The sequence below is a fragment of the Phodopus roborovskii genome, unplaced genomic scaffold, assembly GCF_943737965.1.
Source record: "Phodopus roborovskii unplaced genomic scaffold, PHOROB, whole genome shotgun sequence".
NCBI lineage: Eukaryota > Metazoa > Chordata > Mammalia > Rodentia > Cricetidae > Phodopus > Phodopus roborovskii.
The window spans coordinates 20579798-20607732 of NW_026126460.1; the positions used below are offsets into that span (position 1 = coordinate 20579798).

At 45.1% G+C, this 27935-nt stretch overlaps 1 protein-coding gene across 1 annotated transcript; it reads left to right on the top strand.

The window, feature by feature from the left end:
- The first annotated feature begins 309 nt into the window (after positions 1 to 309).
- LOC127226444 (sterol 26-hydroxylase, mitochondrial) lies at positions 310 to 26084 on the top strand. Its single transcript, XM_051190481.1, has 9 exons — positions 310 to 608; positions 19853 to 20043; positions 23407 to 23606; positions 23711 to 23908; positions 24029 to 24201; positions 24917 to 25083; positions 25275 to 25356; positions 25428 to 25640; positions 25787 to 26084. The coding sequence occupies exons 1-9, from the start codon at positions 348 to 350 to the stop codon at positions 25904 to 25906; spliced, it is 1605 nt and encodes a 534-aa protein (XP_051046438.1). The 5' UTR covers positions 310 to 347; the 3' UTR covers positions 25907 to 26084.
- Positions 26085 to 27935: the final 1851 nt, after the last annotated feature.

Sequence of the window (27935 nt, forward strand, 5' to 3'; positions counted from 1 at the left end):
AGAGATGGCCCTCTTCCGGCCAATCAGAGAGGGCCTTGCTGGGTGGGACCTGCCGGTCTTGGAAGTTGACCTCTGCTCCAGCTCATAGCCAGCTAAGTTCTTGTGAACCCGTGGAGGAGGCTCCAGGCTTTCTCCCTGGGTCTCCCACTTCTGCCTCCTTGGGTAGCTTGCCACAGGAGGAAGTGTGTTTTATTGATCCTGATTGGAAAGAAACTGGCTGGTCTTCTATGAGCCCGCCCCCAAGTCACCTCTGCCTTTAAACACGCCCGGTCCCAAGAGCTCAGGGTTCTGCCTCTGGTTGGGGTACCCAGTGTCTGGATAAACTCTTGGCTTCCTAGGCACGATTCATGGCTGCTTTCAGCTGCAGAAGATTGAGGTGGGCCCTCCTGGGTACGCGTGTGGTGGGTCGTGGCCTCTGCCCACAGGGGGCCAGAACCAAGGCTGCGATCCCGGCCGCCCTCCGGGCAGATGAGAGTGTGGAAGGTCCTGGAAGAGGTCAGGACCAGCGGCGGCTGCGGAGTCTGAAGGATCTTCCGGGACCCGGACAACTGCGTTTTTTTTTCCAGCTATTCCTACGGGGCTATGTGCTGCGCTTACACGAACTACAGGTAACCCGGCAGCTGCATAGCCACCTGGGACTGGGCACTGAGATAGCGAAGCTACAAGTGGGGGAGAAACGGGATAAATAGTAAACGATAGGGGAATTTAGCTCACCAGTGTCTGAGTGAAGCTCCGGACATTGTGAAAGGGGCAGACAGAACCCTTTGAGCTAAAACAGACGACCAGTGTCACCAGCAGTGTGGCAGACAGGCTGTGAGAGGAAGGGGCTGTGTTGAGCAAATATGGATCTGGATTTCTATAAATTCAAGGCCAGCCAGTCTACATAGTTAATTCCAGGTGAGAGGAGAGAAGATGGGAAGGGAGAACAGATAGGGAGGAGGGAAGGGATAGAGGAGAGAGAGAGGAGAGAGAGAGAGAGAGAGAGAGAGAGAGAGAGAGAGAGAGAGAGAGAGAGAGAGAGAGAGAGAGAGAGAGAGAGAGAGAGAGAGAGAGAGAGAGAGAGAGAGAGAGAGAGAACCATTCCTGAAGACCTGATACTTCTAAGCCAGAAAGAAAGGGACTGAAAAGTTCTAGGTTGATTTCAGCCTCTAGGAATTGAGAGGCCTGGGGAATGCCAACAGCCGTGGACTGAAGCTTTCTCAGGGGGATTTGCTAGAATGTAATTCCAGATGACTTTACAAGGAGACTGAGGAAACAAAACCATGAATATATGGGTTTTGTTTTGTTTTGTTTTGTTAGGACAGTGTTTCCTTACATAGCCTAGGTTGGCTGTCACTCTTTCTTCCTGCCTCAGCCTCCTGACAGCTGGATTTATGTTTGTACATCACCATGCCTAGCTTAGTTAAGGTTTCTATTGCTGTGAGGAAGCACTGTGACCAAAAAGCAAGCTGGGGAGGAAAGGGTTTATTTGGCTTACACTTCCACATTGCTGTTTATCACCGAGAAGTCAGGGGAGGAACTCAAACAGGGCAGGAACTTGGAAGCAGGAGCTGGTGCATTGAGTCTGTCCTGGAACTAGCTCTGTAGACCAGGCTGACCTAGAACTCACAAAGATCCACCAGCCTCTGCCTCCCCTCTGGAACTAAAAGTGTGCACCACCAAAGCCTGGCTTCAGTCTGCTTTCTTATAGAACCCATGGTCCCCAGCCCAGGAATGGCACCACCCAGCATAGCCCCTCCCCCCACTGATTACTAATTTAGAAAAAGCCTTACAGCTGGATCTCATGGAGGAATTTCCTCAATTGACACACAGAAACGGCCAGGACAATATCCCAAAGATAGATTTCTCTTTTAAGATTTACCTTTATTTTTGTGTATGCATTTGAGTGTTCGTGCCTGTCATCAGAGGCCAGAAGAGGATTCCTTGGAGTTGGGGTTACGGGTAGTTCATGGTTACTGGGATCAAGACTCAGGTCCTGTAGAAGAGCATCAAAGGAACTGGCCTGCTATGCCATCCCTCCAGCCCCATGACTGGTCTTTTAAAGAGTGCAAAGGGCTGAAGTTTTAGGAGAACTCTGAACACCTCAGTCATATGACTTTGAGTTGTCCCGTGAAAAATTCATCAATTTGAATGTGCCATGGCTGTGTGAGTTAACAGGAGGGTTGTACATGTACATCCATAAAAGCCAGGCTGTGTTTCTATAACTTGCTTTGTATCGGTTAGAATTGGTTTGACTTTCAAAGCAACTTTGTTTGCTAAGATGGAAAACTCCTATAGCTGAGTATCCTTTGGGTGTGATCTGCTCCCAAGTCTTAGTCTGTTTCATTAACTGTAAGTCGATGCTGAAGAATGAACAAGTTGTAAAGAAAAAGGTGCACTTTCGTCACAACTTTGAAAATTTAAAGTCCAAATAGGTGGCTCCATTTAGCTAAGCCTCGGATGAAGGTCTTGTTGCTGTATGTATCATGATGGGTAACACCACAAGAGAGGATCTTGTTTGTGGTTTCAAGAGAGAGGTCACATGGTAAGAAAGGAAGTGAGAGTGTTAGTGGCCTTTAATCTCAGCACTCAGAGACAGGTGAATCTCTGTGAGTTCGAGGCCAGCCTGGTCTACAGAGCGAGTTCCAGGACAGCCAGAGCTACACAGAGAAACCCTGTATTGAACAACCGAAAAAAAGAAAAGAAGTGAGCATATGGGAAAAGACCAGATTTGCTTGCTTTTTATTTTATTTAATTTTGTTTTAATAACAGCCTGTTTGTGGGAATTAATTCACTCTTGGGAGTCTAGGGTAGTTATAACCCCAACACCTTCCTTTAAGCCCCACCTCTTAGAGGCCTCAGAGCCTTCAACACACAGGTCTTTGAGGAAGACCACTTCCAAACCAACGCATTCCACCCTGCTACCAACTCCATGTCCTTCTCATAAGGCAAAATGCATTCATTTGTGCCAACAGTCTCCAGAAAGTCTTGTTAGCACCAAGCCAAAAGTCTAGAGTGGGGACAAACCCCTTTCTGCTGTGGGAAGAGTGAGAGAAAGGGAAATGGGCCAGAGAGAGAGGAGCCCTGTAAAACTGAAACTCACCAGTGTAGACATGTCCTAAAGCCCCGAGACCTGCATCCTCTGTACACTGGGCTGGGGATGCTCCCCTAGATCTCCAGCAGCCTTGCCTGTGTGGCTTCTCCACTAGATGTTACCCTATTTTTCTGGGCTCTTAGGTCTTTAAAGGAGATTGTGGTGACTGTGCCTGGCTGGCAAGCTCCTGCCTGACTACCTAGGCTTGGTGTTTGTTTTCATTTTACTTATTTGTTTATTTGTTTATGTGTGTGTGTGTGTGTGCATGTGTGCCCATGATTGTGACATGACACATGTCTGGAGGATAATTTATGACTTCCTCCTACCCTGTGAGTTCCAGGGATCCAACTCAGGCCAGCAGGCTTTGCATCAAGTGTTCCAACCTGCTGGACCAGATTGCCGGGAGGATACCTCCTCTCGCCCTCCTCCCCTTCCTCCTTCTTCCTCCTCCTTCTCCTGTCTCTAATCTCTCCAAACCACTGTGGATGCATAGGTACTGTGTTCTGTGTACATCGAACATAATACTCCTGGCACTCTGCTATGACTCTTGGTTTCCCCTCTGGCTCACCAGTGTGGTACCAGCTATACATGAGCCCATTTTAGCAGTGAGTGGGTGGCTGCACTGGGAAGGGACAAGCTGCCATCTAGGTAGGTGGCCCTGAAAAGCAGGTCCCAGGTTTACTCTGCAACCATTTTACCCCTGAACCTCTGGATCTGAAGTGAGTGGGACAACCTGTGAAGGTGGGGGTTTAAACAAGTTCTCCAGACCCAAGATAAATGATAATTAGGTGTTTATTAGGGAAGAACTTACACGGATAACAGTAAATAACTGCCTAGGTCTTCCTGCTCCAGATGATGCCGTCTCTGCTCTTCTGATGCAATGCAGGAGAGTGCATGCCCGCTCCTCCTCTACCTTAAGGGATCACATCTGCACTTGAAACCATGCCCAAAGGGTATGGCCTCTACTACAAGTTCACTGTCAAGGCAAGTTCACTCCAAACCTGGATAACTTGTGGGGTTCTTGGGCCTTTCTCTCAGTGCCTTGACACATAGCTCCTCTGTTCTTGAGTGCTCATCTCAGCAAGACACCCTTCAGCGGCCCCTTACCACATCTCCTTTTACTCTTCACATTTAGCTTCTATTGCAGTTAAATAAGGATCAGGATAAACAAATAGGCCGAATAGATGTTTATTCAGGGAGAAATAACTTACAACCTAGACAGATGAACACCAGCAAGTTCCACCGGATGCTCTCCTCTCCCCGCCCGCCAGCCAGAGAGAGTTCCCTGGCTCCCCCTCAGACCTCTTTCCACAGGTCACTTCTGCCCCTGGCTCCACCCCCCAATGGGCGTGGTCAGTGCCACAGAAGGAGACAAAGTGAATATCCCACTACAAGCTTCCATTTCCACATTTTCACTGTCCCCCATCCCAAGTATACACTCAGGAGGCAGAGGCAGGCCGATCTCCGTTGAGTTCGAGACCAGCCTGGTCTACAAGAGCTAGTCCCAGGGCAGGCTCCAAAGCTACACAGGGAAACCCTGTCTCATAAAACAAAACAAAAAAGAAGTGCTGGGTAGGGCTGGAGGGATGGCTCAGTGGTTAAGAACTCTGGCTGCTCTTCCAGAGGTCCTGAGTTCAATTCCCAGCAACCACATGGTGGCTCACAACCATCTGTAATGAAATCTGGTGCCCTCTTCAGGCCTGCAGGCATAATGCAGGCAGAACATTGTATACAGAATAAACAAATCTTGAAAGGGGAATGGAACCTGGACTTTCTGCAGACTCAACAATTGTCCTAATGATAGATTCCACCTCTAGGTCATCACCACTGCCCCCGAACCTTATGGTTTTAAACTACCCAAGCTGTGGACTGTGGGTGGGTGGGTGGGTAGGGGAGGCCGGGAGGAGGTGTAGGAGAACTGTGGTTGGAATGTAAAATGAAATAAAAATTTAAAACAAAATCTGTTCCTCACAGTTTCACTAACAGAACACAATCACTTGATAATTTTGCCTAAGTGTTACCAGAGACTAGGCTATAACTCAAGTGTTATTTTAATGTACTACATACATTTTAAATGTTAAATTTTGGTATTTATTCACAACCAAATAATCAAACAAAAAAACCAAACCTCCCGAAATATCTCCTTCTGCTTATTGCTTAGAAGTTTCTTTCAAATGCCCCAAGTTATCATCCTTAAATTTGGCTTTCCACAACCCCTGGGGCATGAATGCAATTCAGCTGGATTCTTTGTTGCTTTATAACAAGGTGCACCTTCCTCCCCCTTTGCACCTGTGATCTTGTCAGCATAGCCTTTACTGTGCACATTCTTTTTAAAAAAAATTATGGTCATGACTGCTTAGCCAGTCTCTAAGAAGTCATAGCTCCTTCCGAGGCTCCTCATCTTCCAAGCATTTCCCCATAGCTGCTTTCAATGCTCTGTTTACAGCCATACAGACCTTGCATAGCCTGGTCCTCCACACTCTTCCAGCCTCTGCCTTACCAGCTCTCAAGCCACTACCACAATCTAGGGCACCATTGCAGCAACACTACTCAGCCTTGATAGAAGTTTCTGTTTGCATCCAGTTTTATAAAGCAAAGCTTCTGAGGCCAGGGCCTCTAACCAGCTTTTTCTAGGATCTCCTGTCTCCACCCTCCAAAGCTGCGTTACAGGTGGGCCCCAACACCTGTTTAGCATTGTGTGAGATCTGGGGGGTGTGGGTCGAGCTCTGGCCCTCACACTTACACAGAACGTGCTTTAACCACAGCCAACAGCCCAGCCCCTACCATAACTTTAACACATTGGGGCCCAGGCTTCCCGCTCATTAACCTTTGGGGAAATGAAACCTGTCTAGAGCAAGATTCATGAAGTCATAAAAGTAGCCATTTTGTTTTCCTTCAGGTGTCTTGGTGCTGCTATGTTTGAAGAAGATAGTTGGAAGCTTTGACGTAACTTAATTGCCTTTCCCTGGGCCTATAATACCGACAGAGGTTGCTTTGCCCCATGAAGCCTCACTATTAAAGCCAGATTTGGGGGTCCCTCTTACCCAAACCAGGAGGCTGTCACATAAAGGGGGAAGCTTAATAGGTATTAGGAGCAGTCAGCCAAGCATAGTGCTGGTCACACCTTCGGAAGTCAAAAAAACCAGGGACCCCAGAGGGATAGGGCAAGCTATGCTGTGTAGCACTCATGTGAGAAACTGAAGATATCAGCATGCCGAAGGCCCTGGTATATGCAAAATAAAATAAAAATTGTCTTTTGTGCCACTAAGCTATAGCTCTAGGCCTGCATTTTTTTTCTTTCTATTAAAAAAACATTATCAAGCATCCCGGAGTGAAAATGCAGTGTGAACATATGTTAAAGTTACATATAAATTTCCTTTTTTAAATGTTTGTTTGATTATTTTATGTGTATGTGTGTATGCCTCTGTGATCTTATGTACAGTACGATGTGGGTGCTGGGACTTGAACCTGTTTTCTGCTTGTTTAGTAAGTGCCTGATTTGTATCTCCAGCCTCAAATTTACATGTAAATTTCTATTAAGTTAAAATCTTTTGAGGTTTTATTTTTATTTTATGTTATGAGTGTTTGTCTGAATGTATGTCTGGGCACCATGTGTCCAGGGGGCCAGATGCTGGCATTGGATCTCCTGGTGCTAGAGTTACAGATAGTTGTGGGTGCCGGGAATTGAACCCAGTTCCTCTAGAAGAGCAGCTAGAGCTCTTAACTGCTGAGCTATTGTGCCAGCCCCTCTATTAAATTTTTACCTTTCAAAAATATTGACCATGGATATGATGAGATGTCATCTAGTCCGTATGTCTTGTTCAAAACTCCTGGTGTGAGGTGCTCTCTGTGGCCCCCCGTAGCCCTTGCACATGAGTGTCATTTTGTGAACTGGGTTTCTCATCGTTGTCTGAAAAGCCTGGGTTGTAAAATGAAGGACTGGGCCTGTGTCTGTCCACCTCCGTCCCCCATGTTCCAGATGCCCGAAGGTCCAGCATCTGGATATCCACTCCTTGTCCTCACTTTTGCTCTAAGATGTTGGGGCTCGTCAACAATGCTGTGTATGCTGTTCTACCGAGCTTTCTTTTCCCTTCTTTCCTTCCTTCCTTCCTTCCTTCCTTCCTTCCTTCCTTCCTTCCTTCCTTCCAAGACGGTTTCTCTGTGTAGATTTGGAACCTGTCCTGGAACTCGTTTTGTCTATTGGTCTGGCCCCGAACTCACAGAGATCCACCTGCCTCTGCCTCCCGAGTGCAGTGACTAAAGGTGTGCACTACCACCATCTGGTCTACCCAGCTTTCTATCTGGCTGCTGTGCTGGGTTGCCATGGGAGTTGAGTACCGGGATAAAGAGTGCTCAGTCTCCTGAGTGTTACTGGTAAAGCCTCTCTTGAGTCTCTCTCAGATCCTCTTCTACTCTCATCTCATTGTATCACAGTTTTCCTGGGTTGCGAAGTCAGTGGGAAGTTCTTCCTGTCAGCATGTCCGGTATGAATCTGCAGTCTTTGACAGTTCTTCCTTCCTTCATAAAAACGGACATTCTTCAGACACTGAATGAATCACTGCACACTTGCACAAAAATGTCTTTTTTGTTGGATTTGTGCCACAGCTCTGTGATAGATCTCCTGCCTTAGGCCCTGGATACCATCTCCAGCCCTGAAAATTAGTGATGATAAAGAAATAAATATGATAGAAACATGTGAAATGAAATGCCTGTCCACTTGGATAATAAATCATATGTATTCATACACTGGAATTCTATATAACAGTTGTAGTGAGTACAACTGTTTGTTGTTGTTCACTCTTTTGTTTTGTTTTCCGGGTAGGTTGTTGGTAGCCTAGTTGGCCTGGCCTTAGATCCACTATGTAACCAAGGCTGGCCTTAAACTCAAAATCCTCCTGCCTTACTTATGGCTGAAGTACTGGAATTATCAAAGTGTACCACCATGCCCAGTTCCAGCTCTCTCTTTTCTAGACTGGGTCTCATTGTATTGCTCAGGCTGATCCTTAACTTAAGTGATCCTTGCCTCAGCCTCTGTGCTGGAATTATAGTGGTACTTAGTCTGTATGTTACTTGGTTCAGTTTCCAACACGAACATCTTCATAAATAAGCTGTGCACAATGCCCCTTATCATGAGTCCAGCTGATGCCACTGGCTTGGTTTGGTGTGGCCGGAGCTCATCCAAGCCCAGGTTCAGACCAAGGGGAGGATGGAATGCTGTTAATTACTTAGCACCTCTGGTTACTTGGAGATGTGGAGTCTGCTTGTGTGAGGGGTAGGGGTTAAGTCCTAGTGACACTCTGGCAGCAATGAGACAGGCTGTCCCACCTACACTCCCATGCCTGTGACCCAGAATGAGCCATCTTTCTGACATTTGCCAACCAGATTAGGCAAAAGAGCAATCTGTGCCTGTTTACTCTTGTTTATCTAACTGGTGACTGTCAGCTCTCAAGGCCAGGCTAGCTGACATGGCAAAATAGACCTTGGCCTTTGTGAGTGTACTTTAGTTGTCAGAGCTGTTGGCTGGTTTGAGCAGTGTTTATGTTTTGATGAACTTCTTAAGGGACCCATCACATCACTAAACCAAACAGGGCCCTAGTTGGGAGATGTCAAGATGAAACTACTTTTTTTTTTTTTTTTTTTTTTTAACTTTGAGTTGAGTTGAGTGATCTTTTCTTATCTCCTCCCCTTCCTTTCTTTTCCTCTGCCTCCTTCCTTTGTGCAATGCTGGGGATCAAGCCCCAGAGCCTCACACATGCTAAGTCCACACTTTCCCCCTGAGCTGCACCCTGAGCCCAGTAACAGATTCACTGCAATAATGGAAATACTATGTCGTTCAGTCTTTTAACACTCATTTTTTTTTTTAGTAGACTTACTGACTCATGTAGTTGTCACTCTTGAGGGAAACAGCTTCCTATTTAGCAGGCCTCATTTCTTCACTGGGAACTAGATTAGTGCCTTTTAGGCACCATACTTATCTTTTAGTCAACAACCTCCAGGACCTGCCTTAGACTTTCCACTCTAAATATATGGGCTTGCTTCTGTGCGTTTCTGCGATCTGTTAGTTCAATAATTCTTTCTAACTGACAAGAACAGGCATGTTAAGCTCATATGTGTAAGTCTCCAAGGCCTGACACAAAGAGATGTTTTTAGGTTTTAGATAATTTGTTACTTACTGTAAAAAATGAATAAGCTCAAAGTGCTGACTCCCCCAGACCTTTGCCCCACCTACACAACACCCAAACACCAGGCAATCATAAGCTCAGCGGGAGTTGCAGGATAACCTCCAGAAGCCCCTTCCAGGACATTCTATTCTGTACCTCTGTACCTGCTTTCTTCTTCCTTTTTTTTTTTTTTTTTTTTTTTTTTTTTTTTTGAGACAGTATAGTCCTAGCTGTCCTGGAACTCAATCTGTAGACCAGGTTAATCTTGAACTTACAGAGATCCACCTACCTCTGCCTCCCAAGTGCAGGAATTAATGGTGTGAATCACCATGCCTGGCTTTGCACCTGCTTTCTAAGATGAATAGGCAGGAAGTCTCAAGATACCTCAGAATCGAGTGAGATAAGGCCAATCAAAAAGTTGCCTTAAGGTAGCTCCAGCTAGGGTTCTGATTCTGATCTATTCCAGGAGGGTCATAGGGTTGCTTAAAAATTCGGTCTGAGGTTCAAGGTATTATTGGCATGGGTATATACAAAGCTGGCAGGGTTGGAGGTCACTCTCTGATAATCCTCCCATAGCCTTTTAACTGGAATGGCTAAAAAAAAGTCCAGAAACAGTTCACTGTCCTCAGTTGGCCTCATTAATTTTACTAATAAGGACATGTATCAGATCCTCTCTGTTTGTTTTAGGCAACTCTGACTATAGAGTATACACTATGATCTTGTGAAGGTTGGTCAGATGTGCTTAGAGAACAGATTTGGCCCAGCACTTTTTTAAAGAATAACTAGAACTATTGCCAATCCCATGTAGGTACAATTGGACCTTACTGGCTGCCAGCCTTCAAACAAGCTGTGACAAAGCCACGTACAGTGATTCCTATCTTTCATTCCAGCACTAGGAAGTTAGAGGCAGGCAAATTTCTGTGTGTTTGACACCAGCCTGGTCTACATAGTGAGTTCCAGGACAGTCAGGACTACATAGAAAGACTCTGTTTCAAACAACAACAAGAAGCAAGTTGTGACAAGAAAACAAAGCAAAGCAAAACAAAACACCAGAGGCCAAGAGGAGAGTGAGATTAAAGACACTAACTCGGAAAATCCATCTTATCCTGTTGTCTTTCATGGAGGCTAATCCATCCTGAAGTCTGACTCTTGGGAAGCTCCTATAAGTCCTAGAGTTCAGATTCTTCATTGGCCATTTGTCAAGTTAAAAATTAGTAGTATGTGATAGTATGAATGTAATCGGCCTGTATAAGTTCATTTGGGAGTGTCACTATTAGGAGGTGTGGCTTTGTTGTAGTAGGTATGGCCTTGTTGGAGAAAGTGTGTCACTGTGGGAATGAATTTTGAGGTCTCATATATGCTCAAGAAACCACCCACTGAGACAGTCTACTTCCTGTTGCTTTCTGAACAACATGTGGCGAGTACCATAGCTGCCTGAAAGCTGCCATGCTCCCTGCCATGATGATAATGGGCTGAACATCTGAACTATAAGCTGCTACCTCAATGAAATGTTTTCCTTTATAAAAGTTCATGTGGTCATGGTGTCTTTTTACAGCAATAGAAACCCTAACTAAGATATGATGGCAACCCAGATGAGTTGCAGTATGGACAGGAACTGAAAGAGAGATCTTAGTCTCTTCCATGACCCCTAATATACCAGGATTGGCTCCTAGCATCCTCTAAGTCAAAGGTATTGCTCTCTTTCCACTGTTCAGTGTTGGGTCTCCACAGCAGTTACATATCCTTTTTCTTCATTTCTCCACATGTCTACATGTGTCCCATGTTTGTCTCAAAGTGGCTCAATGGCTTCTTCCCTATATACCTTCTACCATCTTAAAACATTGCCCATTCTCTGATCTATGGATCACACAAAGATCATCTTAGGATCTGTTACTTCATGGATATCATATCACCTTCTGTGGTTGCTCATGATCACCAAGCAGAGCTAGCCATTCACTTCCTTATCTTTGCTACTTAGAAATTCTCATAGTTTTGGTTCCCTAAGTGTAGGCATGGCATGAAATGAAGTTGAGTGTTTACAACAGATTGATTCTCATCCTTCTTGCCTTGTGCATTACAATCTCTTGCCTCTGCAGCCCAGGATAGAACTGAGCATAGATTCTTGGGCCTTAAGTAATGGTGTATCCAGAAGACTATAGTCCGATCAACTTATTCATTCTACTTGTGTTAATTCCAAGCTGACTTTTGCCATAGGTATCTGTGTATATCCCAGAAGGGGCTGAGACTTGCTCATAATGTCACCCTTCTGGTAGACACCAGCCTACACTGCCAGGAATCAGATTTGACAAGATTCAATAAGGTGCATTGTTGTAGGTTTTCCCTAGGGCTGTTGCCATAGGGTCACCCACTAAACATAGTAGTGTACATTTTTGGGAGGAGGGAGGATGCATGACAGGGTTTCTCTGTTAGCCTTACTGTCTTAGAACTCACTCTGTAGACCAGGCTGTCCTCGAACTCATAGCTCTGCCTACCCCTGCCCCCCCCCAGTATATCACTGTCTGATATAGTGTACGTTTGCCCCCTTCTGCCTTCTCTCTATGGCTTGCTATGTAGCCCAAACTGGCTCCCAACTCCTGGTCTTCCTGCTTCAGCCTCCTGAGTGCTGGGATTACAGATGTGAGCCACAACATTTGGTGGGTAATTATCTCTCAATGGAGCATTCTGGGTGATGTGTCTTGAAAGTTACAGAGAGCCGTTGCCTGTTGACTATGTCTTTTTGGCAGTGACTCCTGTCTAGAGAGTCCTTGACTCTCTAGACATCTGCAGCTGATGTTAGTCTCTTCTCAGCACAGTGTCCCCACAGTTCTCTAATAAAGATGTGGTCTTCCCTTCCTCTGGTAGCTTTTTGTTTTGTATTGGTTTGCTTTGGCTTTTTGTTGTTGGTCTTTCAAGACAGAATTTCTCTGTAGCCTTGGAACTCACTGTATAGACCAGGCTAGCCTCAAATTCAGAGATCCACCTGCGTCTGCCTCCAGAGTGCTTGGGTTAAAGGCCAGCTCCACCATGCCCAGCTAGCCAGAACTACTCAATAAGACCTTCTCTACAAACAAATAAACAGACGAAGAAAACACTGCAATGGAGTCAATGTTCTAGCGTAGAGTGGGAAGGAGTTTGTAATTGAGGAGCTATCAACAGTTGATAGCATCTAGAGGAGAGTCAGTTTTCTTTAAGGGTGTGGCCCCTGGTAAGTCTATAGTATATACCAGTGGACAGCTCCACATCAGAAGTGTATGGGCAACACCACTTAGATTTGCTGAGCTGTTTTTAATATATTTTTATTTTATGCGTATGGGTATTTTGCCTGTGTGCACGAATGAACATCGCATTCATGCATTGCCCTCAGAGGCTAGAAGAGGGTGTCAGACGCATTGGAGTTGAGTTGCTTACTGGTGAGCCATCTGTGGATTCTGGAAATAGAACCTGAGTGCTCTGGAGGAGCAGCTGGGGCTTTTAACTCCCCAGCCCTTTCAATGGAGGGTTTCAAAGAAAAGAACATGTGAAATTGGGTAGTGAGGGAGAAGAGGTTATGGGTTATTCTGGGAAGAGTTATAGGGAAAAGTGGGGGGGGGGGAGGCAGATACGATCAAACTATGTTGTATATCATTCTTTTGTCAAAGATTTATTTCTTTTTAATTTGTGTGTTTGAGTATTTGTGCATGTATGTTTGCACGCCATGTGTGTACCTGGTATCTGAAGAGATCAGAAAAGCGTGTGAGATCCCCCAGGACTGGAGTTACAGGAGGTTGTGAGCCATCCTGTGGGTCCTAGGAATTGAACTCAGGACCCCTGGAAAAGCAACCAGTGCTCTTCACCACTGAGTCATCCCTCCAGCTCTCAAAAAACCTTAAATAATTAATCAAAATGTTTTAAAAGCTCTGGAGGCAAGAATGTGGCTCATTGGGAGAGTGCCTGCCCTGCCACTCATGACGTTCTACTGGGTTCAGTGTCCATAAAACCAGGCACGGTAGCCTGTGCCTTAACCCCAGAACTGGGGAGGCAGAATCTACATAGCATGTGCTAGCCCAGCCAGGGCTGTCTAGTGAGATACTGAAAAAAAAAAAAAGCAAGAATGAAGCCTGTGCCTGGCTTGTCAGGTATCTGTGTAGCCTAGGCTATGTGGCAAGCAAGCATTTTCTCTTCCTATAGAGATTGAAAAATCAACAGTCTTCTCTTTGTTCCTCTCTGCCCCTCTCCTCTCTGTCTCTCCTCTCTCTGTCCCTAACCATCCCTGATCCTCTTTCTCCTTCTCCTTCTTCCTCTTCTTTTTCTCCTCTCTCCCCTTACCGGCTAAAAGAGTACCTTCCTTCCTTCCCTCCCTCCCTCCCTCCCTCCCTCCCTCCCTCCCTCCCTCCCTCCCTCCCTTCCTCACTCTGTAGCCCTGGCTAACTTAGAACTTGCTGTGTAGACTAAGCTGGCTTCAAACTCATAGAGATTCGCCTGCTTCTGCCTGAGTTCTGGGAATATAGGCGAGTACCACCATGTCCAGCCTAAAGAGTAGAAAGAAGAAAAAAGTGTCAGTAATGTAACCCAGTGATCTGGGCACTGACCTGGACAGCATGCTTTAGGCGCAATCACCAATATCCTTGTCATCTCAAAATTTAGAAAAAATTGCTCTTTTTCTCAGTGAGAGAATTCTTTTCATACCTTACATTTTTTTCATCAAAATATACCTCAGTTTTATTCTTTGCATATAAAATTATATATGGTAATTACCTTGGTGGGGTCTTAGTACATTTTTAATGGGAACCAAGGAAGATACCAACCACCACTGGATTTTTCATTGTTACCAGTTCCTGGAAAAACATGGATCCAAACACATGGTCTTTTCTATAAAACTTACAAAGCCAAAAATGCTTGAATTTCTATGACTTTTTTTCAGTTTTTTTATTTGTTTGTTTGTTTTGTTTTGAAACAGGGTTTCTTTGCATAGCCCTGGCTGTCCTGGACTCGATTTATAGACCAGGCTGGCCTCAGACTCACAGAGATCATCTGCCTCTGCCTCCCGAGTGCTAGGATTAAAGGCATACACCACCACTAAACTATATTTTGTTTTGTTTTGAGACCTTTTTTCTTAACCTCTGAGCCATCTCTCAGGCCCCGAGACCTTTTTTCTTAGTAATTACTTTTAACTTAGTAGTTACTCGATGTTTTATACCTGTTACCAGCTTTATAGTAATTTTAGGACCTTATGGTATGTGAAAAGCTATAAATGTTTACATATTGATATAAAGCTGTTATGTCTAGATTCATTATGAAAACTGAGCTGTGAGATGGTTCCTTGCCAAAGAACAGCCTTCACGTGAACATGCTGCACAGGACGCAGGAGACAGAGTGTTAAGCTTTTATTTACATATTTATTCTTAGGTCTTCTGTGATCTAAAATAACCCACACAAGAAAGTTGTGTGTCTACCATGTATTTAGTACTGACAGCTTTGCTGACGTGTTTTTGTTCAGCCAAGAGTGCTAGTCTTGTTTATTAAAGAGTCACAACAGAGATCATTTTGTTCTAGGCTGCAGTTGTAGTTTTATGACTTTGGGTCAGGCCCCAACACTGCTAAGACATCTAGCAGAGATAAACATAACCTTCCAGCTGGGACATGGAAGTATGCTAATGACTCTGAGGACATTTTCATTTTTAGTTTACCAACCAATTTAGGCCAACTTGTTTATTGAAAATTTATTTTTTATGTGAACACAAGGCATTTGGTTTAATTCAACAGTTTTAGTTTATATGATTCCTCATCTATAAACTAATCTGAAAAAATTCATTAAGTTTTATCATGTATGTAGATACCACATTTAATATCTACATGAAATTAACACGTGCTAACACACACACACATACATAAGATCTTTTGTTTTTAGTGGTGAAATGGAGCAACACAGTAATATAAATTTTCAAGTTCATGCGAAGACTTGTTTTCTTGAGACAGGCTCTGCATGTAGCCTAGGTTGGTTTCAATTTTGCCATCCTCCTGCCTTAGCCCCTGGAATGCTGAGACGACAGGCATTCCTGACCACCATTTGGACTGTTTCCGAGTAAAACAATTTCCTCTCCTTTTACTTATCATATGTTTTTAAGAAAGTTATGACTTGAGTCAGTACTTTGTTTCACGGCTGAACAATACCCCATTGTATGTATATAGCTTGGTTATCTGTTTACATATCTATTGGTGGGTGTCTGGGCTGGCCTACCATTTGCTATTAAGTTCACTGCAAACAAGTCTGTGTTTTCATTTCTTGTGTACATAGGGCCAGACTTGTTGAATCACTTACAATTGCATGTCAAACTTTTCCACAGTGAGTACCCTGTTTGTATTCTCCACTAGCAATATATGAGGGTTCCAAGTTGTCCTTCATCAATGCTTATTTCTTGCTTAATTCCTACTGGGCATAAAGTGATATAACATTGTAACTTTGATTTGGTGTGTGTGTGTGTGTGTGTGTGTGTGTGTGTGTGTGTGTGTGTGTGGCCTTGTGTGACACATGGTGCACACGTGGAGGTCAGAGGACAGACCTTTTTAAAAAAACAAAACAATAAAAAGACATCTGCAGAATACTTAGGGAGTAATTTGAGAGCACATGTAACTTACTTCCCAGCTCTTAGTCTGATACCCTGGGCTACGGACTCTGAGCTAGGTGTTCTCTGCGGTCTACTGCTGCATACCCGTGCCCAGGACGGGATGGGAGCTCCCCATCCCACAGCAGAATGCTGACAAATTCCTCACTCTCCATCTCTGCAGTTCCACCAAGTGAACACCGGCCCTCTCATTCATCCTAATGACTGACATGTTAGCTCAGCAAGTGACTCTGAGGCAGCACTCTGTGAGAACTGCCAGCCTGGCTCAGGTTTCCTCCTAATGTTGGACACACGGGGCAGCACACGTCTCTCAGCAAGTATCCTGATGTCTTTCTAAAATAAGTCCTTACATAAGGAGGTCCTTGCTAAGTGCCACCCAGCAAAACTGACAGAAAGAAGTCTAAAGGGAAAAGGGAGAAGTTGAAACCTCTGCCCTGAGAGTCAGGAAACCTCCGGAGCTGTGGGCTGAGGTTAAGGCACTTGTGTCCAACTCAGTGGCTATTTATCTAGCCTTTTTTTTTTTCTTCAAAATATTGACCATTTTTGTGTGTGGGTGTCTTGCTTTCATGCATGTCTGTGTACCATGTGCATGCCTGGTGTTGGTGGAGGATGAAAGAGGACATCAGTTCCCCTGTAACTGGTCTTTCAGGCAATCGTGAGCCATTGTGTGGGTGCCAAGAATCCATCCTGGGTCCTCTGAAGAGATGGCTCTTACAACTGAGCCATCATCTCTTCCGCCCCTTACCAGGTCTTTAAAAATGATCCCCCCCCCAATTCCAAGATTGTGGCAGGAAATTTGGAAAATAAATCACAGTATAAAGAACTAAGTAAATTTATCTACATAGCACTATTTGTCACTGCAGAAGATCTCCACCATTCACATATTAAAAATGTTACCTTAATGTCTTGTTTATTAAAAATGTTACCTCAATGTTTTGTTTTGTTTTTGTTATGTAGCCCAGACTGGTCTTGAACCTGTAATCTTCTTGCCTCTGCTTCCCTAGTGCTAGGATTACAGGTATGTGCCACACATCTAATTCCAATTTTTGTGGTCTCTGTCCTTGTCCTCTCCCCCTGAGTCCCAGGAAGCAAACTCTGGGCCTCATGTGTGCTAGGCAAGAGTCTTCCACTCACTCATCCGCATCTCCAGACCTTTACTTTTTTTTTTAATGGAAACTTTAAGAAAAGTAAACAAAACCCATTTACAGACAAATGGATATAACTAGGGTTCACTTATAAATTTTAGGAGTACCTGCAAGAATGCAGGGGTCCAGCAGGTTTCTGTGCCTTCTAGAATTATCTGATCAATAGTTACTGACTTGTGTTCCAGAAAACATTGTTTCCTTTTTTCCCCCTTCTCCTCCTTCTTCTGTGTGTGTGTGTGTGTGTGTGTGTGTGTGTGTGTGTGTGTGTGTGTGTGTGTGTGGTTTTTCGAGACAGGGTTTCTCTGTATTGCTTTGGAGCCTGTCCTGGAACTAGCTCTGTAGACCAGGCTGGCCTGCCTCTGCCTTCCAAGTGCTGGGATTAAAGGCGTGTACCACCAATGCCTGGCTCTTATTTTTTTCTTAAATTAAAAAAAAATTAGACATTTCCATAGTTCGAAACTTAGGACAGCATACCATGCTGTCCATCGCAGTTTCACCCCCTGTGGCGCTGTGAATGAAAAATGTACCTCAAAGTCTCAAAGTAACTAATCCACTCATTCCTTTCCCTCTCTGCCCTGTCTAATCATTTTTGTGCCTGAAATATCCATTTAGTATTCTTAATGACAGTGAATATTTAGCCTCCTTCCCTGCTTTCCTTCATGTGTATGTGCGTGTGGTATACGTGCATGTGTGTATGTATGCTCCCATGTGTGTGCAGATGCCTGTCCATGCGCACACAGATGCATAAGTGGCCAAAAGTTGATGTCAGGAATCTTCCTTATTCATTCTTCCAACTTTTTCTTTGAGGCAGGGCCTTGGTCAAACCCAGAGTTCACCAATATAGCTAGTCTCGATGGCTAGCTTGTTCCAGAAATCCCCTTTGTTCACCTTGCAAGGCCAGAACTACCGGTGAGATGCCGTGCCCACTTGGCTTTTATGGGGTTTGTGGGAATCCAATCTCTTGACCTCTTGCAAGAGCTTTAACCACTGAGCCATCTCCCCAGCTCCAGCCCTGCTTTCTTGGGCAGCAGTTGTACAGTCTTTATTGACAGTCTACTTTTGAGTATCTTTCTGTTTTGGCGCAGTAGGGCCACTTTGTACTTTTAGTTGATAATGTTTTCCATTCTGTGGCTATCCTGTACTCCATTTGTAAACTTGTAGCGATTTTTAGAAATATCAACAGTTGTCCTCCAGTATAGGGACTAGCCATTTGAGACTCCCACTGGTCAGGTTTGTATACTCTGACTTTCCTGAGGGGAAATAGGAGTAGTCAGTGTGGTTGAACAATTCAGGATCCTACCACATCCACTGTGGCTGTATCCCTGGGAGGTGGAAGTGTGGGACAAATGATGTGGGGGTCTTGTCAATGGGCAGCCTTGTTAACTTGGTGGATTCTGGACAACTGGATTGGGAGCAATTGTGTTGGAGTAGCCCAGAGAGAGCCAGGAGGACTGACATTTTTCTGGACTATATATAGATCAGGTGGTGTTTCCCTCTGGAACCTCAGGGATGAGCCTCTTCTCTGTAAATCTGTTTGTATCACAGAAGCTCGACGGCCTAAGTTTCTGTAGCGGATGTTGACTAGAGTCTTGTCTCCAGCAACAATTGGGAGAGAGGAAATGGCTGGGAAACCACAGGGTTTTATTCTCTTTCACCATGTGGGTGTAGCTCAGCTAGTAAATTCTGCTTCACATCTGTAGGTTCCTTTTAGGCCTCCCCTCCATCTTCTTTCTTCTCTCATTTTCAGCCAGGGCTTTGCTCAAGGTAAGCAAGCTTTGTGTCACTGAATGATGCTCCTAGCCCTTGGCAATGCCAAATTTCCAGATGCTGAGAGTATTAGCAAGTGCCTTAGAAAGTCTAAGATCTATCTATGTGCAGGATCCAACCAGGGTCTTGTGCATTTGAGGCAGGATCTCTGTCTTTGAGCTACACCCCCAGTTCCTAGAAAAGACTTAGGAATTACATAACACACTCATTACGTTTGTTGTTGTTGCTTTAAAAAAACCAACCAAACAAAACACAGCCTACTTCATGTTTAACTCTGCATTCCTCACCTCAAATTATGCTTTTTTTTTTTTACAATTCCTAAATTGTGTTTTTGTTTTTCTTCTTTCTCTTGATAATTACATTTGTCTTCAACTCAATGAGGCTACAAGCTACAGTAGACTCATTAATTTATCTTTAACATTTTTCTATTTATCTAAAAATTGAAAATTTTACTACATTTATTTGTTGTATGTATGCATGTATGTGTGTGCATGACATGGTGTGTATGTATGTGTGGTATGCACATGTTTCTGTGTATGTGTGCATAGGTCAGGGGACAACTTGCAGAAATTGGTTCTCTCCTCCTATGTGGGTACTGGCTATCAAACTCAGGTCACAGCTTGATGGCAAACACCTTACCCACTGAGCCATCTCACTGGCCCTATTTGTCTAAACTGGTGTGCAAAGTGATGAGTTTTATTGTGCCATTTTTATACATAAGTATATACCTTTTTACTACTACAGATTTAAATGCTAAGAAGGAACATTATGCTTACTCAGACTCCCTAAAACAAATATCTGCACCTAATCTGCAACAGCCTCCACTCTCAGTTTCCCATATATCCACATTCCTCCATAGGCCTCAGGCCCTTCCACCCCTTACGGGTAACATCGGTGTCAACAGTCTAACTCGTTGTAAGGCCGCTTTTTCTGTCTCTGTCTGCAGAAACAATGGCCGTCATTGTGCCTTCCTCTTGCACAATGCACTCTTGTACAGCCCACTGGTTCTGATGTGGCCATCAGACCCTCTCTCACTCCATCTTTCCTTCCAGAAATGTCATCTCGGCTGGACCCCAATTCTTCCGCTTTGGTTAACACCCACAGGCGCTGAACAAGGTCAAGTATGGCCCAATGTGGACAACCCCCTTTGGGACTCAAACCAATGTGAATCTGGCCAGTGCCTCGTTCTTGGAACAAGTTATGCGACAGGAGGGCAAGTACCCCATAAGAGACCGCATGGAGCAGTGGAAGGATCATCGAGACCGCACCGGACTCACCTATGGGATCTTTGTCACGTGAGCTGGGGCTTAAAGGGACTGGGGCATGGCCACAGACAGGTGGAAAGGGGGTAGACCCAGGCAGCCAGTCAGATGCAGGGCAGAGGGGGCCCTTTCTGCATCCCCTGAGCCGGCTGCTTGTCTGGAAAGCAGCCAAGGTGTGGGCTGAAACCCAGAGACCGGCCACTGTACATTGTGTCATTTTGAACAAGCAAATAGTTTCCATTTTCTTGTTTTTGTGTTTCAGCTCTGTAATATAGGGTGTTTGGACAAAAACACCAGCAAGGCCTTTTCAGATTTGTTTGTGGTAGGAGGGATTGGCCCTGAGGCCCTGTACCTGCCAGGCACTTACTTATTCAACCACTCAACCACTGAGCGGATTCCTAGCCCCTGTGTCATGACAAAATTGTCATGAATATCTTGAGGTAACAGGCCGAACCACTAAGGCCAGCTTCAGATCCCTTTTCTGCATTGTGGTTGAAAATACATCAATTTGAGTTGAGAAAGTATCATTATCATTTAGTCAGGAGGGATCCATTTAGTTTCATAAAATATGCCTATGAATATATACACAAATCATGGTCTACAAGCTTCACGGATGCATTGCACAAACATGTAGACAGATAGAGGTTTCACTTGTGCCTAGAAAGGTTACAGTTACTCTGGCAGTGGCATCAGAAGGATGGACTGTTATTTACTTATAAGCTCATTGAAGTAGGCAACGGAATTGTTGGTGAATACAGGTTGTAGTTGGGTATGTTCAGATGTCTCTTAGCTGTGTCAGTAGAACTCCAAAATAGTAAGTCGCTTTTCCCATCATGCTTTAGTATACTGCCGCATTGATCATATCTATGTATCTTGACAATGCCAGATACCAGGCTCATCCCTGTACAGCTGCAGTCAAATTTTATCATTATAACAAGCCTTGGAGTGGACAGTATTACCATCCCCACTTTACAGATGAAGAAACAGAAGCCAAGGAAGGTTTTACATCACGTGTCAGAGGTGACACCCCTAGCCAATGATGAAGTAGATCTCCCTGATTCTGGAACTCAAGGAATTATATATAGCCTTGATACTTTGAAAAGAGAATGGTTTGGTTCTAGGTTCATGGTAGCTATCTCCGATTTCCGTAGATTCAGTATCTGGTGTTTCCTTTCTTGTTTCTGTCTCCTTCACAGGTGAACAGTTTCATCACTAAGATAATGATTTTTGTGATCTTTGTTCCAAATTCTGAAGCTAGAGAATGATGTTTAAGATCTCTTTAAGCTCCCTGGCCCCTTGGGCTAGGGAGAGGATGCCTGGGTCTGACTTGACAACACAGCCGAACATAATGTAGGACTCTTTGGGGATCTAGTTATGTCTCTTACCCTAGAGCCAATTTTCTGTTTGTGTCACTGGTATTCATTTAAAGGAGACTTTGTGCTAAGTGTGTATCCCATGTACTCAGGAGGTAGAGGCATGAGGATCCTGAATTCAAGGGCAGCCTAGGCTACTTGAGACCCTATCTGAAACACTCACCAAATAACCAGGAAATAAAAGCTATTTTTCAAAGCTATGCTACTTGTTTTTCCTGCCTTGTTTTGACAGATCTTATTTTACAAAGCATCCCTCCCCACAAGGAATTGCTTCTGCCTGGACCATTGTTAAAGGTCTTCATATTTCACTCCGTGAAAAAGCCGCAACAGCCCAAATGGGTCTGTTTTGACTGTCATTTCTTTTTTGCCAATACTCTTAGTTTACTATTTTTGTGACAGCCTTCTACAAACACAAATAAACCTCTTAGGACGAAGGGTCGAGGCTTATTTCAAAATTTTAAACGTCTTTATTTTTTAAGATTAAAACTTTTTTATGTGTATTTTGTTTTGCCTTGATGTACGTCTGTGCACCATGTCCTTTCAGTGCTTACAGATGCCAGGGGAACCCCTGGAACTGGGGTTACAGATGGTTGTGAGCCACCCTGCCAGTGTTGAGAATTAAACCTCAGGAAGAGCAGCCGGTGACATCTCTTCCGCCCATTTTTTTCTTTTTAAAACTTAATTGTTTTTACATTTTTGATAGTGATATTGGGTTTTTTTTTCTCCTTTGTTTGAGACAGGATCTCATGTAGTCCAGGCTAGTTTTAAACTCATTATTCAGCCAAGACTGACTCTGACATCTTGATTCTCCTGCCTTGTTATATAAATACAAATTCCAGTTTTCAGTAATGAAGTACTAAGTGTCCCCCTCCGTCCCATTCTGTTCTCCTGGCCCTCAGTGCTATTGAGTCTTCATTCTTGCTTTACCAGAAGTGTACAAATATGCACAGCCTGTGGGTGGGTGGGGGAGGTCCTCTTTTCTGCATCAAACTGGACCACATTTGTTGTTCTGCAGCTAGGATGGATTTGATCTAGCTTGCATAGGAAAGGGTTTGGGAGTTAGTTGTGTGTGGGACTGTCCTTAGATGTGTCTTTGGAGCATGTCTTCTCCCATTTGGGCCTCCCTGGAAACCAGGGTAGATATCTAAGTATCTACTGTGTAGTTAGAACAAAGACTTGAAGCTTCAGTTTTGTGGGTCTCCTGCCCCCTTGACCCACTGAACCCAGGAAAGCATGGATACTTAGAATGCTGGCAGCAGGGGAATCCCAATCCGCTCCTATTTTATTCCTCAGCCTCCTCACAGAAGGCCTGGGTGCAGCTCTTATTTCACATACAGAAGATTCCAGAGTTACATAATTCAAAGATACTTACAGTCAATATTTATTAAACACCATGTGCCAAGCACTCATCTGGATACTTGAACAAACCTGCTGTGACAGGCTTTGGATTATTCTTCATGTACAGAAAACCCAAGAACATGGGTGTTAAGCCTCTTTTCTAAGGCAGTCATCTGAAAACCTATGATTTTTGTTTGTTTGTTTGTTTTTATTTGGAGACAGGATCTTATTCTGTAGCCCAGCTTGGTCTCCAAATTATGATGGCTCAGCTAACATAGGGAATATGGGTATGTACCACCAGCTATGGTTAGACCTATGATTTGATTCTAGGTAGTTTTAGGTTCTAGAAGGCTCCTTATCCATTCAGAGTGGTGAGACTCTGAGGTTTTGTGGTTCATTCTGTCTTCCATTTTAAAAATCAGTTTACCATAGACAGGAGTCTGGGGAGACCAGCAACACTCAAAAACAAATTTTAGTAAAGAGTTCTCTCAAATTCCTGATCCTCCTGCCTCCATCTTCCAAATGCTGGGATCACAGGTGTATGAAGCCATGCTTGGCAGTTTGATGGTTCTTATATCATATCAATTATATTTAGCGATTGCCTAATTCTAAATTCCAGGAGTCTGAGATTCCCGCCATTCTCTGGGGACCCATGCTTACCTGTGCTATTCTCTGCATCCCTCAGACAAGGACATGAGTGGTACCAGCTGCGCCAGGCTTTGAACAAGCGGCTGCTGAAGCCTGCAGAGGCTGCACTCTACACAGATGCTTTAAATGAGGTCATTGATGACTTTATAACCCGGCTGGACCAGGTGAAGGCTGAGAGTGCATCGGGGAATCAGGTGCCAGACATGGCTCACCTTCTCTACAACTTTGCCTTGGAAGGTACCCTTGCTGGGAGAGGCTGGGGGCAGGAACGGGCTTTCATGAGGACCCTGGATTCTCAGTCCTCTGGCTCTGCCTGCTGTGACAGCCTCTGTACTTCCCAGCCATATGCTATATCCTGTTTGAGAAAAGGGTTGGCTGCCTGGAGCCTTCCATCCCTGAGGACACTGCCACCTTCATCAGATCTGTTGGGCTCATGTTCCAGAACTCAGTCTATGTCACTTTTCTTCCCAAGTGGACTCGTCCTCTGTTGCCCTATTGGAAGCGATACCTGAATGGCTGGGATAACATTTTCTCCTTTGGTGAGGAGTCCCAACCTGGGGCCAGGGAGGGAAGCTGCTCTCTCCCATGACTTCCTTTCACACTACCTGCTTTTGGGGTGGTTTAAACTCATTCTCCTCTGTTCTCCATGATCCCTGCAGGGAAGAAGCTGATTGATCAGAAAGTTAAGGAGATAGAAGCCCAGCTACAGGCAGCTGGGCCAGATGGTGTCCAGGTATCCGGCTACCTGCACTTCCTGCTGACCAATGAATTGCTCAGCCCTGAGGAGGCCATAGGCACCTTTCCTGAGCTGCTCTTGGCTGGCGTGGACACGGTACTTACATTAGGAATGTTGACAGGGAGACCAGGGCTCCCCGATTTTATTCTGTACTCTCCCCACCCTGCCTCCCGATGCACACCTTCGTTTCTTGTGCTAGCTTCCTCTGCATCACTGCGGTTCTTTGCCCAGTTGAGGCAAACAGGACTAGCCCTTTTGTAAAGGGAATTCCATCAACACCAGGGCCCCTGGCTCTGTGTGTGTGTGTCTCCCCTCTGTGTCTGTCTGTCTCTCTCTGTGTGTGTCTGTCTCTCTGTGTCTGTCTGACTGTCTCTCCCCCCTCTGTGTGTGTGTGTGTGTCTGTCTCTGTGTGTGTCTGTCTGCCTGCCCCCACCCCGACAGCTGGGAGATTCCATCCCACAGGATTCCAATTCTCTTGCTGTGATTTAGGTATAGAATTGGAAACTTATCCACAATCACCCTCTCTGCTTAGGGGGACTCATTTCTAGCATTTTTGTGGTATACTCTCCCCTTGTTATAGTTCCCTCTGTGGTTGAAATGCAACCTTCCTCCACAATGACCCTTATTCAGGCTGTGCGTTCATGTTTAGCATAGAGATCCCCAGGAACCATCATCCCTTTTTCTTGTCATCCTGGTGGCAAGTCAGCTTTCTTGTATCTACATCCACTCACAGACCCTCTCACCACTTAGCTATCCTCTTCCCTAGAAATTAGCCTCTTACTTCATCTTCATCTCCCATTCTATCTCCTAGACATCCAACACACTGACATGGGCCCTGTATCACCTTTCTAAGGATCCAGAGATCCAGGACGCCTTGCACAAGGAAGTGGTGGGTGTGGTGCCCTTCGGGAAGGTTCCCCAACAGAAGGACTTTGCCCACATGCCCCTGCTCAAAGCTGTGATTAAGGAGACCCTGCGGTAGGACATGATTCCATGTACACAGGGTCTACATGGGGTCTATAATCAGACAGGAATGGAAAGTGGGGACTGCCCAAGGCTGGAAGCTAGGGACAAGAGTGGTATGGGAAGAGGGCCTTAGCACCAGAAAGCCAGGGACGGGTAGGATGCCCCTTCACCCAATCAGAGCCTAAACTTTCTTTTCCCTGCAGCCTCTACCCTGTGGTCCCCACAAACTCCCGGATCATTACGGAAAATGAAACTGAAATCAATGGCTTCCTCTTCCCCAAAAATGTGAGTTGGGCTAGAACACCAGGTGCCCAGGAATGCCTACAGCCCTTGCTGGTGCCATTCTTTCTCTGTAGACCCAGTTTGTGTTATGCCACTACGTGGTGTCCCGGGATCCCAGTGTCTTTTCTGAGCCTGAGAGCTTCCAGCCTCACCGATGGCTGAGGAAGAAAGAAACTGAAAACTCCAGGGTCCAACACCCATTTGGCTCTGTGCCCTTTGGCTATGGGGTTCGGTCCTGCCTGGGCCGAAGGATTGCAGAACTGGAGATGCTACTATTGCTGTCAAGGGTGAGCAGGGATATGGGGAGGTGTGGGTCAGGTAAAATGGAGGAATTCAGGGAGAGGAGGGGCAGGGAGGTCCAGGGTAGAAGTCTACAGAAGGAACAGGAATAGGAGAACAAGATTCCAGTGGGCCCATTCTCTCACCCTGCCAGCTGATACAACAGTACAAGGTGGTCCTGGATCCTGAGATGGGGGAAGTGAAGACTGTGGCCCGCATTGTCCTGGTTCCCAGCAGGAAGGTGAGCCTGCGCTTTCTGCAGAGACAACGCTGAGCTGGGCTCCTGCCTCCATGGGGCTTGCTCAGGAGCCCTGGTACAGTGGTCCTTGGCCAGTCTCATGTCACATGTCAGGATGCCTGATGTGACAGGGGAGCATTATTCCTTTCCCATAGACCCCAAATGTCTGGTATAATCTCTACTGAGCACAACCCATTCAAGACAATGAAACACCTCACATCACATGGCAATCCTTGGGTCCAATTTAAAATAAAATTTAAAACCCAAACTTGGGGAGTGGCCTCTGCTGTTCTTTTTGATCACTTAGCATCTGACCCTCGTTTTGTGGGGAGTGCCTTTCTGCACCTTAGAATCATGGTGGGTGGTCCTGCTAGACCTACTTCTTGGAGCACCAAGAGTATCACAGGCTTCTGTAGACCTCGATGGCAGACCCTTTATGGACACCCGATAAGGGCACTGTGACAGTACCGCTTGAGGTGTAGATAGTAAAAGCCACCCGCTGGGTACCACCATGGATGCCTATAGCTGCAGCTACCCTGGAGGCTGAAACAGAAGAGTTGGTTGAGCCAGGAGCTTCATACTCACTCAAGCAGCAGAGTGGGGAGTCTCTGTTGCTTGAGTGATGTGATGTGACTGGGGATTGGAGTTTGGGAGTCAGTGGTCATAGTCTGTACTTCAACTACTAAAGGCATGGCCATTATGATCGACAGTATGAAGACAACCCCCACCCACCAGGAAAAATTAAAAATGGGACTAATCAGCGGGGCATGTTGGCATATGACTTTAATCACACTACTTGGGAGGCAGAGGCAGGAGGATCTCTATAAGTTTGATGCCATGTTGGCCTACATGATGAGTTCTAGGCCAGCCAAGGATATGTAGTGAAACCCTTTTTCAAAAGAAATTTAAGGAGGAGGAGGAGGAGAGAAAAGCAAATGACCTGGGGAGATGGCTTAGTGGCTCAGTAAAACACTTGGTCCATGTAAACTCATGTAAAGCTTAATAAGGCAGGAATAGTGGAGTCTGGAATCCTAGTACTCCAGTCCCAGGAGATGGGAGGTAGAGACAGATATCTCCAGAGGCACAGCAAAGAAACACTGTCTCAAATAAGGTAGAAGGGAGGACCCAGGCCTGAAGTTGTCCACTGATCTGGACTATGGGACACTCACACCTCCATGCACACACACACACAATCACACCCCACACATCCACGCCTGCATGCACACATACACACAATCACACTCCACACATCCACTCCTGCATGCACACACACACACACACACACACAATCACACCCCACACATCCACGCCTGCATGCACACATACACACAATCACACCCCAAACATTCACACCTCCTGCATGCACACACACACAATCACACTCCACACATCCACTCCTGCATGCACACACACACACACACACACACACACAATCACACTCCACACATCCATGCCTCCATGCACACACATTAAAATAAATAGGTGAAAAAGAATTTTAAAAGATTGTAGAAATAAGAATCCACTCTTTTGTGTTGGATCTCTGGGTTTGAGGGCTCATGCCATCACAGGGGTGGGTTACTGCAGACAAAGAGACCCAGACTTAAGTGAAATTAATTTCTTTCTACTTGGTGAATTAAGTTCATTGTAGAAATTACATCCAGTATTACAGGATCAGTTATGTTTCCTGCAGACTCCCATTTGTAGACTAGGTTTTACCTTCAATGTGAGTAATTAATAAGTGTTTTTCTTACCATTCTGTGACAAATCAAAGATTAAAAAATATTGGCAGAATAACAGTCTATGCACAAAAGAAAGGCCACTTGCAGTTTTGACAAGTGCAGGCTTCCCTTCAAGTCTTTGAATTCAGGAGACCCAAGTCGCTTGCCACAAGTTCATCTCAATGACTGCAGTGTTTGAGTAAACCCATAGCGTCCGAGGTCATGGCTTGATCTTTTTTCTTGATTGCTCATTCTCAATGATCTAAATCTATCTGGGGTTAGGGGACACTGAGGGGAGCAGAACAGTGCTCACTGGTGAGATCTAAGGAGCCCACTGTACAAAAATG